General features: G+C 40.7%; 1 protein-coding gene across 1 annotated transcript in view; it reads right to left on the reverse strand.

Annotated features, from left to right (window-relative positions):
• CPD (carboxypeptidase D) overlaps window positions 1-12,586 on the reverse strand; it is a 266,314-nt gene that overhangs the window by 142,533 nt on the left and 111,195 nt on the right. The window contains exon 3 of the mRNA XM_053706136.1: window positions 5,850-5,992. Coding sequence (XP_053562111.1) covers window positions 5,850-5,992 — 143 coding nt within the window. The remainder of the gene's footprint in view (window positions 1-5,849; window positions 5,993-12,586) is intronic.

Below are 12,586 nucleotides of genomic sequence, written 5' to 3' on the forward strand. Positions count from 1 at the left end.
AGGCGTTAACTGCCTTTTTTTAGAGGACGTACCCTGCACGTCCTCGGTCATTAAGGGGTTAAATAACATTGCACTGATTTTCAGACTCCTAACCAAGCCCCAAAGTTTTAGGAGAATACGGATGTATACTTACTCCAGCTTGCCCCTGTTTGTGTAAAGAGTATTTTCATATGCAGAGGTAGGGGGAAGGGGGAGTGTCTGAATATTTCCCACTTTCAGTGGGTGTTCCATCTAATCTTTTTAACAGTGCTAAACTGGGAGCTTCTAAGTACGTTTTTAAACTGTTTTATACTGGATTTTTAGATCAGTATCTATGCATATTATTATTTATAGTAGTGTCTACTACATGCAGTTATATAAAAATTGGTGTATACTGTCCCTTTACGGGACAAAGGATAAAAATACTCACCAGGGTTTAAAAGTAGTTTGCAATCAATTATAAAGTGTCACTTTTAATTGATCTTAAAACATTTATTCCATATGAAGGTTTTTTGTAACTCAATACTAAAAAGGGACAGCAAATTCTAAAATTAATTCCTCATAAAATGTTTACGGTAAATGTTTAAACGGACCTTTAAATACAAAATAATTGCATAATCAAAAGACAATGAAATAGCACTTAGTCTAAATTTTAAATGAACACTAGATTTTGACAAATTTCAAAATTTACTTAAAATTTGCTGGCCCCATGTATCATTTGATAGTGATCAGCCAATCACAGACTCGTATACATATACACTGTAGACATGTGCATTTGGATCCTTCGTTAGGATCCGAATGCGGAAGTATGTGCTATTCAGCTCTTTTCGGAGCCAGATTGATTCTTGTGCAAGATCACTACGTTAAGATCTGGATTTGCACGCTTAATATGGTGATATTGCACTTGAATCAATCCAGCTCCGAAAAGAGGCGTATAGCGCATACTTCCCCCTTTCGGATCAAATCTGAATGCACATGCTCATTAGTAGCTGGTGCTTCAGACAATGTAAATATAAAACGACTGAGCAATTTGAAAATAGAAATAAATTGAAAAGTCTCTTAAAACTGCTCTCTCTTAAGTGCAAAAGAGTATCCTATTGTGCAACGTTAAATTTTGCCCTGCAATGAAACTTTGCAAGTGGCGATTGCAGATGGGAATTTTGGAAGCTACACATTTGTGGCATAAATTAAGCAGCAAACAAGAAAGAGGCAAGATCTCTCTTTTGCTCACTGGGTGGCCTTACATTTAATGGGTGCCAGGTACCAATGTTTAGTTGCAATTTCAATAGGGCCAATATTTTGTGAGCACTTCTTTACAAAAAGATTAATGAAAGCAAAACCAAAACAGTAGACAATATTAAAGGAACAGTCTGGTCAAAATTAAACTTTCATGATTCAGATAGAGCATGCAATTTTAACCCCTTAATGACCACAGCACTTTTCCATTTTCTGTCCGTTTGGGACCAAGGCTATTTTTACATTTTTGCGGTGTTTGTGTTTAGCTGTAATTTCCCTCTTACTCATTTACTGTACCCACACATATTATATACTGTTTTTCTCGCCATTAAATGGACTTTCTAAAGATATCATTATATATTTTTTTATTTTAAATCTTTTTATTAAGGTTATTCCAGAGAAAAGAAAAATCAACATTACACAATTTGTCATTATCATATACATTGAGTACATCAATAGTTTTGTTGGTACAAGCTTATGTAGTATACTAAAGGAAAACAAGCAAAATTGTAAAGCATCTGAAAATCAGAGTAGTACTTTAGCGTAAATGTACAATATGAATGGAACCTCATTTTTAATTATTTTTAGGGAATACGGTATGTGCCTCCATAGCTTCAAAGGGCCACTCATGGGCCCATAAAGACTTAACTGACTCATAGGAGGGATTATAATATTGGCGATCTTCAAGGGTGCTCAGGGGACCACTTTTGGGCCTCAAACTAGACAAACCTACATTTTATACTTAACTGAAATCAAAAGGAATGCAACCAAGGATCTCCCATTACATATACATCAAGAATAGCACAGGAGATGCTTCCAACAGGGAGGCATAGTCCCTTCAAAGGGGCTAAAGTTGTATAGAGGGACTACATGGGGGGACTTAAAGAGTTAAAACCAAATACCTATGATATTAAGTAATCCTTTAGAGTTGCAAAAATACAGTATGGCACTAATGCACGTTAGGTAAAAACTAAATGAATAGTAACGGTGTATTTACTTACATTGTTATGGTATTGAGCTAGAATCAACCATACAATTATAAGAATAATAGAGGGCAGTGTGGAAAGACAATATTAAAAACGCCAGTGGTAGGAAGGGGACTTATTAATTTACAGTTGGCGCAATAATGAACCTCACATATTAATATACACAGGCAGTAATATCTAAACATATGGATGAAATCCCCTAATAGTTACATACTAACAGAGGGTGAGCTCAAAACTAAATTATCTGAGTTATCTCCATAGTCCACAACACTGACTAAGACTAGCAGTTGTCTAATAAGTAAAACATTCTTATTCAGAGTCACTGACCATATTGAAAATTCTAATATTGGGCAAACCTCACAATGGGGGACATGGTTGTTCAGGCAGTAAAAGCCTTCATAGGAAGTCCTCATAAAGAAGGTTGACAGTAAACTTGAAAACAGTTCATAGACCAGTTAATGAAAAACTGCTTATGCAGATTGCAAGGCACGTAGTCGTTGGGCCCCTAGCTATCATATTGCAAGACTGTCAGCCTATTCCGGAGCGTAGGGCTACACCACCTGCCTTGAAGTGAATTATCCCACAGGTCCCCTTGTACCTACAGAGGTGATCATTCCTGAGGCGTTCTTTGTTCCTAAAGAGGAAATCGAAGCTGGCCCAGCGCAACCACTGTATGTTCCAACTGCACACCTTCAAAGTCAGCGGATTAGCCTGATCGCCGGCAAGAGGCCGAGTTATGAGTAGTTGGTGACCCCTCGTGGCTTGACAGGGCCATATGTACACTGCAGAATCACTTCTTTTAGACTCAGCTGCGGCGATCTGATCGTACAGCAACAGACCCGGCTCCCTCATGGCAAATTTCCGGAGCGGGGCAAGGCACTCCTGGATCGCCACACCATTGTGGAATGGCACAGAGGCTGCTGAGTATCCGCTCAAGCGCTCGGGATCATCGGTATAGCAGGAGGTAAGCACTGCATGGGGTCCTTTGTTCTCTGCAACACCATACAATTTTCCTTCCGTAACGAGCAAAGATGTGGGTCTCCTGTGTGTGGTCGCCTGGAAGGGTGCTAGATGGCCATCCGGCTCTGTAGCTTCATCGCTCTCACAAGGTTTACCGGCAGAAGAGGTTGGTGATATACTTGTAGTAAAAGTTTCAGGAGGGGACCGGAGTGTATTTCTAAGAGCGCTTGAGAAGACCTCTTGATAGTAGGAGAGCAAGTTGCTGAACTCTCCAATAAAATATGCATCCTCCATGCTAGATACATCCATGTTAGGGGACACTCAGTTGCAATCAGCTTGCAGGTTTATAAGGGAATTTATGTTGATAGTTATGACTAGTTAGTTAGATAAAGTTCTTGAAGATCTCTATGCTAAGTTTTTGCAACGCAACCACAGCGTTGTGCGACGGCAGAGCCCTAAGGAATCTCTACCAGGGGGTTTAGTTGGAGGCCGCAACCTCAGTATAAGCTCCGGTGCTGACAGCAATTACAACAAGTTTAAGATAGTCAGGTAGATGATGATTAGCTTGACTGTAACAAGTATTGCTTCTTGCCAAATGGTGACTTATTCCAGTGTTTAATCAAGCAAATTCTATCTAGGCTGGAGCAGCACACAAAACTGCGACCTATCGAGGCCGCCGCCCGGAAGTTCCCCCATAACATTTTTATCATATCTTATAATTTACTATTAAAAAATTATAAAATATGATGAAAAAAAACCCCACACTTTTTCTAACTGATCCCCAAAATCTACAACCACCAAAAAACACCCATGCTAAATAGTTTCTAAATTTTGTCCAGAGTTTAGAAATACCCAATGTTTACATGTTCTTTGCTTTTTTTTGCAAGTTATAGGGCCATAAATACAAGTAGCACTTTGCTATTTCCAAACCACTTTTTTTTTAAAATTAGCGCTAGTTACATTGGAACACTGATATCTGTCTGGAATCCCTGAATATCCCATGACATGTAAGACATCCCAAAGTATTGATCTAGGCCAATTTTGGAATATTTTATGCCACCATTTCACCGCCAAATGCGATCAAATAAAAAAAATCTTTCACTTTTTCAATTTTCTTTTTACAAACATCAGGTTTCTCACTGAAATTATTTACAAACAGCTTGTGCAATTATGGCATAAATGGTTGTACATTTTTCTCTGGGATCCCCTTTGTTCAGAAATAGCAGGCATATATGGCTTTGGCGTTACTTTTTAGTAATTAGAAGGCCGCTAAATGCCATTGCGCTCCACACGTGTATTATGCCCAGCAGTGAAGGGGTTAATTAGGGAGCATGTAGGGAGCTTTTTGGGGTAATTTTAGCTTTAGTGTAGTAGACAACCCAAAGTATTGATCTAGGCCCATTTTGGTATATTTCATACCACCATTTCACCGCCAAAACGCGATAAAATTAAAAAAACGTTAAATTTTTCCAAATTTTAGGTTTCTCACTGAAATCATTTACAAACAGGGATTAATTAGGGAGCTTGTAGGGTTAATTTTAGCTTTAGTGTAGAGATCAGCCTCCCATCTGACACATCACCCCCCCCCCCGATCCCTCCCAAACAGCTCTCTTACCTCCCCCCCCCCCACAATTGTCCCCACCATCTCTTACCTGCCCCCCCCCCCCCCCCCCAAACAGCTCTCTAACCTCCCCCTCTACCTTCTTGGCAGCCATCTTGGGTACTGGCAGCTGTCTGCCAGTACCCAGTTTACAATATATAGTATCTCTATTTTTTTTATTTTTTTTCTGTAGTGTAGCTTCCCCTCCCCCCCCCCCAAGACCAACCACCACCCCCTCCCAGATCCCTTAGATTACTTTTTGGGGCATTCATTTCCCCCCCCACCACTTTCTCCCACTTATACTTTGTTTTCTGTAGTGTAGCGGTTCCCACCCGCTCCCTTCCCGTGCACGCGCCCGCCGACCCCGTGCGCGCCCCGACTGTCCCGCCCCCAATCCAGCCCCCCTTTCAGACTCAGAACCCATCGATGGCAAACCACCCGCCTCCCACTGCAGCTCCCACCCACCAACGAATGCGGCCTTCGATGTCTGGTGTAGAGAGGGCCACAGAGTGGCTCTCTCTACACCGGAGGGGTACAAATTGTTATTGCAGGATGCCTCGATATCGAGGCATCCTGCAATAACCGGAAAGCTGCTGGAAGTGATCAGGATCGCTTCCAGCTGCTTTCCAAACCGAGGACGTACGCCATACGTCCTCAGGCATTAACTGTATTTTTTCTGAGGACGTATGGCGTACATCCTCTGTCATTAATGCGTTAAGCAACTTTCTAATTTACTCCTATTATCAATTGTTCTTCGTTCTCTTGCTATCTTTATTTGAATATAAGCTTAGGAGCTGGCCTATTTTTGGATCAACACCTGGGTAGCGCTTGCTGATTGGTGGCTACATTTAGACACCAATCATAAACCACTACCCTGGTGCTGAACCAAAAATGGGCCGGATCCTATTCTTACATTCTTGCTTTTTCGAATAAAAATATCAAGAGAACGAACATAATAGGCGTAAATTAGAAAGTTGCTTAAAATTGCATGCTCTGATTCATGAAAGTTTAATTTTGACTAGACTATCCCTTTAACCTGGTAAACGATAAGCAATGTAACTAGCATAATTACATTAAACATAACTTACCATTTCAATGAACTTTATCAAAGACTCCCGATTGTTTTTCCACTCTTCAGGAAGTTGAGACGCAGGTGGATACTTGCAGCATGTCAGCTCAAAAGTCACTTCAAAGCAGTTGCCCCAAATGTAATTGTAATCCTGCATCCCACCTGCAGGGGACAGAAATTACAGCTTTAGGACTTGCAGAAAGAAACGGATACAAACGTCAGGTATTTGTCAAAAATATGCCAAAAAAATAATAAACAAAACATAACATTTAATAGAATTAAAATCTAAAAAACAAAGTAAAAAAAAAAAAAAAAAAAGAGGTCAAATATTATAATATCCATTTCAGACAGGTGCATGAAAAATCTAAACTCTATTAAAAATAGTGATGTAACTTTTGTGTAGACAGATAACCTGTGAGATTTAGAGAACAGTCTCTAGTCCTTATTAGATTTGTTTCAATAATTGCAGTGTAATATAATTCCCAGCAGTTCAGTGGTGAGAAAAATCCAAAGAACAATAGCGTTACAGACAAAAAGTGCCATAGGGATGATAGAACTAGAAAGGTAATATACTGAGACACAGAAAGATAGAAAAATAAAGACTTATAGACAGACAGGTAAATATCATAACTATAACTTGTTTTTCTTTTCTCATGATAATGTTTCGCACTGGGTAAGTACCAAAAACAACTGATATTAATGTAATGTAAGATAGCGAGTCCAGCTGTCCTGTTGATCTTATGTAAAGATGGTTTACTGCTTACAGTGACTCAAGGGAAGAGCCTTCTACTTGTATGATTTATCCATAACTGTATACCTAAAAGGACACTAAACCCAATTTTTTTTCTTTAATGGTTTAGATAGAGCATGCAATTTTAAGTAACTTTCTAATAAAAAGCCTTTTATTTTAGTACTGGCAGACTTTCTGCCAGTACTTAAGATGGGGGGGACAATTGTGGGGTGGGGGAGGGATGAGATCTGTTTGAGAGGGATCAGGGGGTGGGATGTGTCAGGTGGAAGGCTGATGTCTACACTAAAGCTAAAATTAACCCTTCAAGATCCCTACAAGCTACTTAATTAACCCCATAATACAAGTGTGGTGCGCAGCGGCATTTAGCGGCCTTCTAATTACCAAAAAGCAATGCCAAAGCCACATATGTCTGTTATTTTTGAACAAAGATGATCCAAGAGAAGCATTTACAACCATTTGTGCTATAATTGCACAAGCTGTTTGTAAATAATTTCAGTGAGAAACCTAAAGTTTGTGAAAAAGTGAACAATTTTTTTATTTGATCGAATTTGGCGGTGAAATGGTGGCATGAAATATATCAAAATGGGCCTATATCAATACTTTGGGTTATCTACTACACTACCATAAAGCTAAAATTAACCCTACAAGCTACCAAATTAACTCCTTTACTGCTGGGTCTAATACAAGTGTGGTGCGCAGCGGCATTTAGCAGCTTTCTAATTACCAAAAAGTAATGCCACAGCCATAAATGTCTGCTATTTCTGAACAAAGGGGATCCCAGAGAAGCATTTACAACCATGTGTGCCATAATTGCACAAGCGGTTTGTAAATAATTTCAGTGAGAAACCTAAAATTTCTGAAAAGGTTTGTGAAAAAGTGAACAATTCTTTTTTTTTTATTTGATCGCATTTGGTGGTGAAATAGTGGCATGAAATATACCAAACTGGGCCTAGATCAATACTTTGGGTTGTCTACTAATATATTCAGGGATTTCTGACAGATATCAGTGTTCCAATGTAACTATAGCTAATTTTGAAGAAAAAAAATGGTTTGGAAATAGCAAAGTGCTACTTGTATTTATTGCCCTATAACTTGCTAAAAAAGCAAACAACATGTAAACATTGGGTATTTCTAAACTCAGGACAAAATTTAGAAACTATTTAGCATGGGTGTTTTTTGATGGTTGTAGATGTGTTTTTGGGGGTCAAAGTTAGAAAAAGTGGGTGTTTTTCTCCAAGTTTTCATCATATTTTATAAAAACATTTAATGGTAAACAGAAACACTGCAGAAATGTAAAAAATAGCCCTGGTCCTTAAGGGAAAGAAATAGAAAAATGGCTTTGTCCATAAAAAAAAAATTGGGTTTCGTATCTCTTTAATGTTACAGCGCTGCGTAATCTGTTGGTGCTTTATAAATAAACTAGAATAATAAAACTACAGATTTATTTATTTGAGCCGGAAGAGATTAATTTAAAAGGGTCAATAAACTCAAAATTCTGTTCACCATTAAATGTTCAATCAAGCATAGCTTTGCAATACAATTTAATTATTTTGTCAGCATTTCCTGTAATTTAAGTGTAGGAAGGAGGGAATGCCTTGTGTGGAATGCAGAACCCTGACACTAACATACTGCACAGTGATTGGATGGTATGAACAGGAGCTTGTTTATATTTGTTCTTAATTGGCAATAGCAAATAAAGTAAGAAACAACAATCAACAAGTTTCTAAAGGGACAGTAAACACCTTGATATTTTTATATAAAATATTTAGTTATGTGTAATGAAACTACTTTGCAATATAATTTATTATTTATTTTGCCCCGCTTTCATGTAATTTAGCTCTGAAAATTGAGCAATTTCTAATATTTAGAACTTTAAAAGCCTCCAATTGACTTCTCAAGGTTAACTCTACTACTTTGTGCATACCTTATGTCTGATTGTAGTCAAACCTGAAAGTGTTGTAAGACACAGACATTGCTTCATACAACATACACACCATCTCATATAACACACCCATCTCCCACCACTCATATGAAAAACATAATTTATGCTTACCTGATAAATTTATTTCTCTTGTGGTGTATCCAGTCCACGGATCATCCATTACTTGTGGGATATTCTCCTTCCCAACAGGAAGTTGCAAGAGGATCACCCACAGCAGAGCTGCTATATAGCTCCTCCCCTCACTGCCATATCCAGTCATTCGACCGAAACAAGACGAGAAAGGAGAAACCATAGGGTGCAGTGGTGACTGTAGTTTAATTAAAATTTAGACCTGCCTGAAAATGACAGGGCGGGCCGTGGACTGGATACACCACAAGAGAAATACATTTATCAGGTAAGCATAAATTATGTTTTCCCTTGTTAAGTGTATCCAGTCCACGGATCATCCATTACTTGTGGGATACCAATACCAAAGCTAAAGTACACGGATGATGGGAGGGACAAGGCAGGAACTTAAACGGAAGGAACCACTGCCTGTAGAACCTGTCTCCCAAAAACAGCCTCCGAAGAAGCAAAAGTATCAAATTTGTAAAATTTGGAAAAAGTATGAAGGGAAGACCAAGTTGCAGCCTTGCAAATCTGTTCAACAGAGGCCTCATTTTTAAAGGCCCAGGTGGAAGCCACAGCTCTAGTAGAATGAGCTGTAATCCTTTCAGGAGGCTGCTGTCCAGCAGTCTCATAAGCTAAACGGATTATACTCCGAAGCCAAAAAGAAAGAGAGGTTGCCGAGGCCTTCTGACCTCTCCTCTGTCCATAGTAAACAACAAACAGGTTAGATGTTTGGCGAAAATCTTTAGTAGCCTGTAAGTAAAACTTCAAGGCACGGACTACGTCTAGATTATGCAAAAGACGTTCCTTCTTTGAAGAAGGATTAGGACATAATGATGGAACAACAATCTCTTGATTGATATTATTGTTAGAAACCACCTTAGGTAAAAACCCAGGTTTTGTACGCAGAACAACTTTATCTGAATGAAAGATCAGATAAGGAGAATCACAATGTAAGGCAGATAACTCAGAGACTCTTCGAGCCGAGGAAATAGCCATCAGAAAAAGAACTTTCCATGAAAGAAGTTTGATATCAATAGAATGAAGGGGTTCAAACGGAACCCCTTGAAGAACTTTAAGAACCAAGTTTAAGCTCCATGGAGGAGCAACAGGTTTAAACACAGGCTTAATTCTAACTAAAGCCTGACAAAATGCCTGAACGTCTGGAACTTCTGCCAGACGCTTGTGTAAAAGGACAGAGCAGAAATCTGTCCCTTTAAAGAACTAGCTGATAATCCTTTGTCCAAACCCTCTTGGAGGAAGGACAATATCCTAGGAATCCTAACCCTACTCCATGAGTAATTCTTGGATTCACACCAATGAAGATATTTACGCCATATCTTGTGGTAAATTTTCCTGGTGACAGGCTTTCGTGCCTGTATTAAGGTATCAATTACTGACTCGGAGAAGCCACGCTTTGATAGGATCAAGCGTTCAATCTCCATGCAGTCAGTCTCAGAGAAAGTAGATTCGGATGATTGAAAGGACCTTGTATTAGAAGGTCTTGTCTCAGAGGCAGAGTCCATGGTGGAAAGGATGACATGTCCACTAGGTCTGTATACCAGGTCCTGCGTGGCCACGCAGGCGCTATCAATATCACCGATGCTCTTTCCTGTTTGATTTTGGCAATCAGACGAGGGAGCAGAGGAAACTGTGGAAACACATAAGCCAGGTTGAAGAACCAAGGCGCTGCTAGAGCATCTATCAGTGCCGCTTCTGGGTCCCTGGACCTGGATCCGTAACAAGGAAGCTTGGCGTTCTGGCGAAACGCCATGAGATCCAATTCTGGTTTGCCCCAACGGAGAACCAATTGAGCAAACACCTCCGGATGGAGTTCCCATTCCCCCGGATGAAAAGTCTGACAACTTAGAAAATCCGCCTCCCAGTTCTCTACACCTGGGATATGGATCGCTGACAGGTGGCAAGAGTGAGTCTCTGCCCAGTGAATTATCTTGGAGACTTCTGACATCGCTAGGGAACTCCTGGTTCCCCCTTGATGGTTGATGTAAGCCACAGTCGTGATGTTGTCCGACTGAAATCTGATGAACCTCAGTGTTGCTAGCTGAGGCCAAGCCAGAAGAGCATTGAATATTGCTCTTAACTCCAGAATATTTATTGGGAGGAGTTTCTCCTCCTGAGTCCATGAACCCTGAGCCTTCAGGGAGTTCCAGACTGCACCCCAACCTAGAAGGCTGGCATCTGTTGTTACAATTGTCCAATCTGGTCTGCGAAAGGTCATACCCTTGGACAGATGGGCCCGAGATAACCACCAGAGAAGAGAATCTCTGGTTTCCTGATCCAGATTTAGTAGAGGGGACAAATCTGTGTAATCCCCATTCCACTGACTGAGCATGCATAATTGCAGCGGTCTGAGATTCAGGCGCGCGAATGGCACTATGTCCATCGCCGCTACCATTAAGCCGATTACTTCCATGCACTGAGCCACCGTGGGGCGCGGAATGGAGTGAGGTAAATTTTAATTTCTACAGAATCTATTAGAGTCCCTAGGAAGGAAACCCACGTGAGAGGAGATAGAGAACTCTTTTCTTCGTTCACTTTCCACCCATGCGACCTCAGGAATGCCAGAACTATCTCTGTATGAGATTTGGCAATTTGAAAGCTTGACGCCTGTATCAGGATATCGTCCAGGTAAGGAGCCACCGCTATGCCTCGCGGTCTTAGGACCGCCAGAAGTGAGCCCAGAACCTTTGTAAAAATTCTTGGGGCTGTAGCCAACCCGAATGGAACAGCTACAAATTGGTAATGCCTGTCTAGAAAGGCAAACCTCAGGAACTGATGATGATTCTTGTGAATCGGAATGTGAAGGTAGGCATCCTTTAAGTCCACTGTGGTCATGTACTGACCCTCTTGGATCATGGGTAAAATGGTTTGAATAGTTTCCATCTAGAATGACGGAACTCTGAGGAATTTGTTTAGGATCTTTAAATCCAAAATTGGTCTGAAGGTTCCCTCTTTTTTGGGAACCACAAACAGATTTGAATAAAACCCCTGTCCTTGTTCCGTCCGCGGAACTGGATGGATCACTCCCATTACAAGGAGATCTTGTACGCAGCTTAGGAATGCCTCTTTCTTTATCTGGTTTGCAGATAATCTTGAAAGGTGAAATCTCCCTTGTGGAGGAGAAGCTTTGAAGTCCAGAAGATATCCCTGAGATATGATCTCCAACGCCCAGGGATCCTGAACATCTCTTGCCCACGCCTGGGCGAAGAGAGAGAGTCTGCCCCCTACTAGATCCGTTGTCGGATAGGGGGCCGCTCCTTCATGCTGTCTTAGAGGCAGCAGCAGGCTTTCTGGCCTGCTTGCCCTTGTTCCAGGACTGGTTAGGTTTCCAGGCCTGCTTGGATTGAGCAAAAGTTCCCTCTTGTTTTGAAGCAGAGGAAGTTGATGCTGCACCTGCCTTGAAATTTCGAAAGGCACGAAAATTAGACTGTTTGGCCTTTGATTTGGCCCTGTCCTGAGGAAGGGTATGACCCTTACCTCCAGTAATGTCAGCAATAATTTCTTTCAAAGCAGGCCCGAATAAGGTCTGCCCCTTGAAAGGAATGTTGAGTAATTTAGACTTTGAAGTCACATAAGCTGACCAGGATTTGAGCCATAGCGCCCTACGCACCTGGATGGCGAATCCGGAATTCTTAGCCGTTAGTTTAGTCAAATGAACAATGGCATCAGAAACAAATGAGTTAGCTAGCTTAAGAGTTCTAAGCTTGTCAACAATTTCAGTCAATAGAGCTGTATGGATGGCCTCTTCCAGGGCCTCAAACCAGAATGCCGCCGCAGCAGTGACAGGCGCAATGCATGCAAGGGGCTGTAAAATAAAACCTTGTTGAATAAACATTTTCTTAAGGTAACCCTCTAATGTTTTATCCATTGGATCTGAAAAAGCACAACTGTCCTCAACCGGGATAGTGGTACGCTTTGCTAAAGTAGAAACTGC

This window comes from Bombina bombina, chromosome 3 (assembly GCF_027579735.1).
Source record: "Bombina bombina isolate aBomBom1 chromosome 3, aBomBom1.pri, whole genome shotgun sequence".
NCBI lineage: Eukaryota > Metazoa > Chordata > Amphibia > Anura > Bombinatoridae > Bombina > Bombina bombina.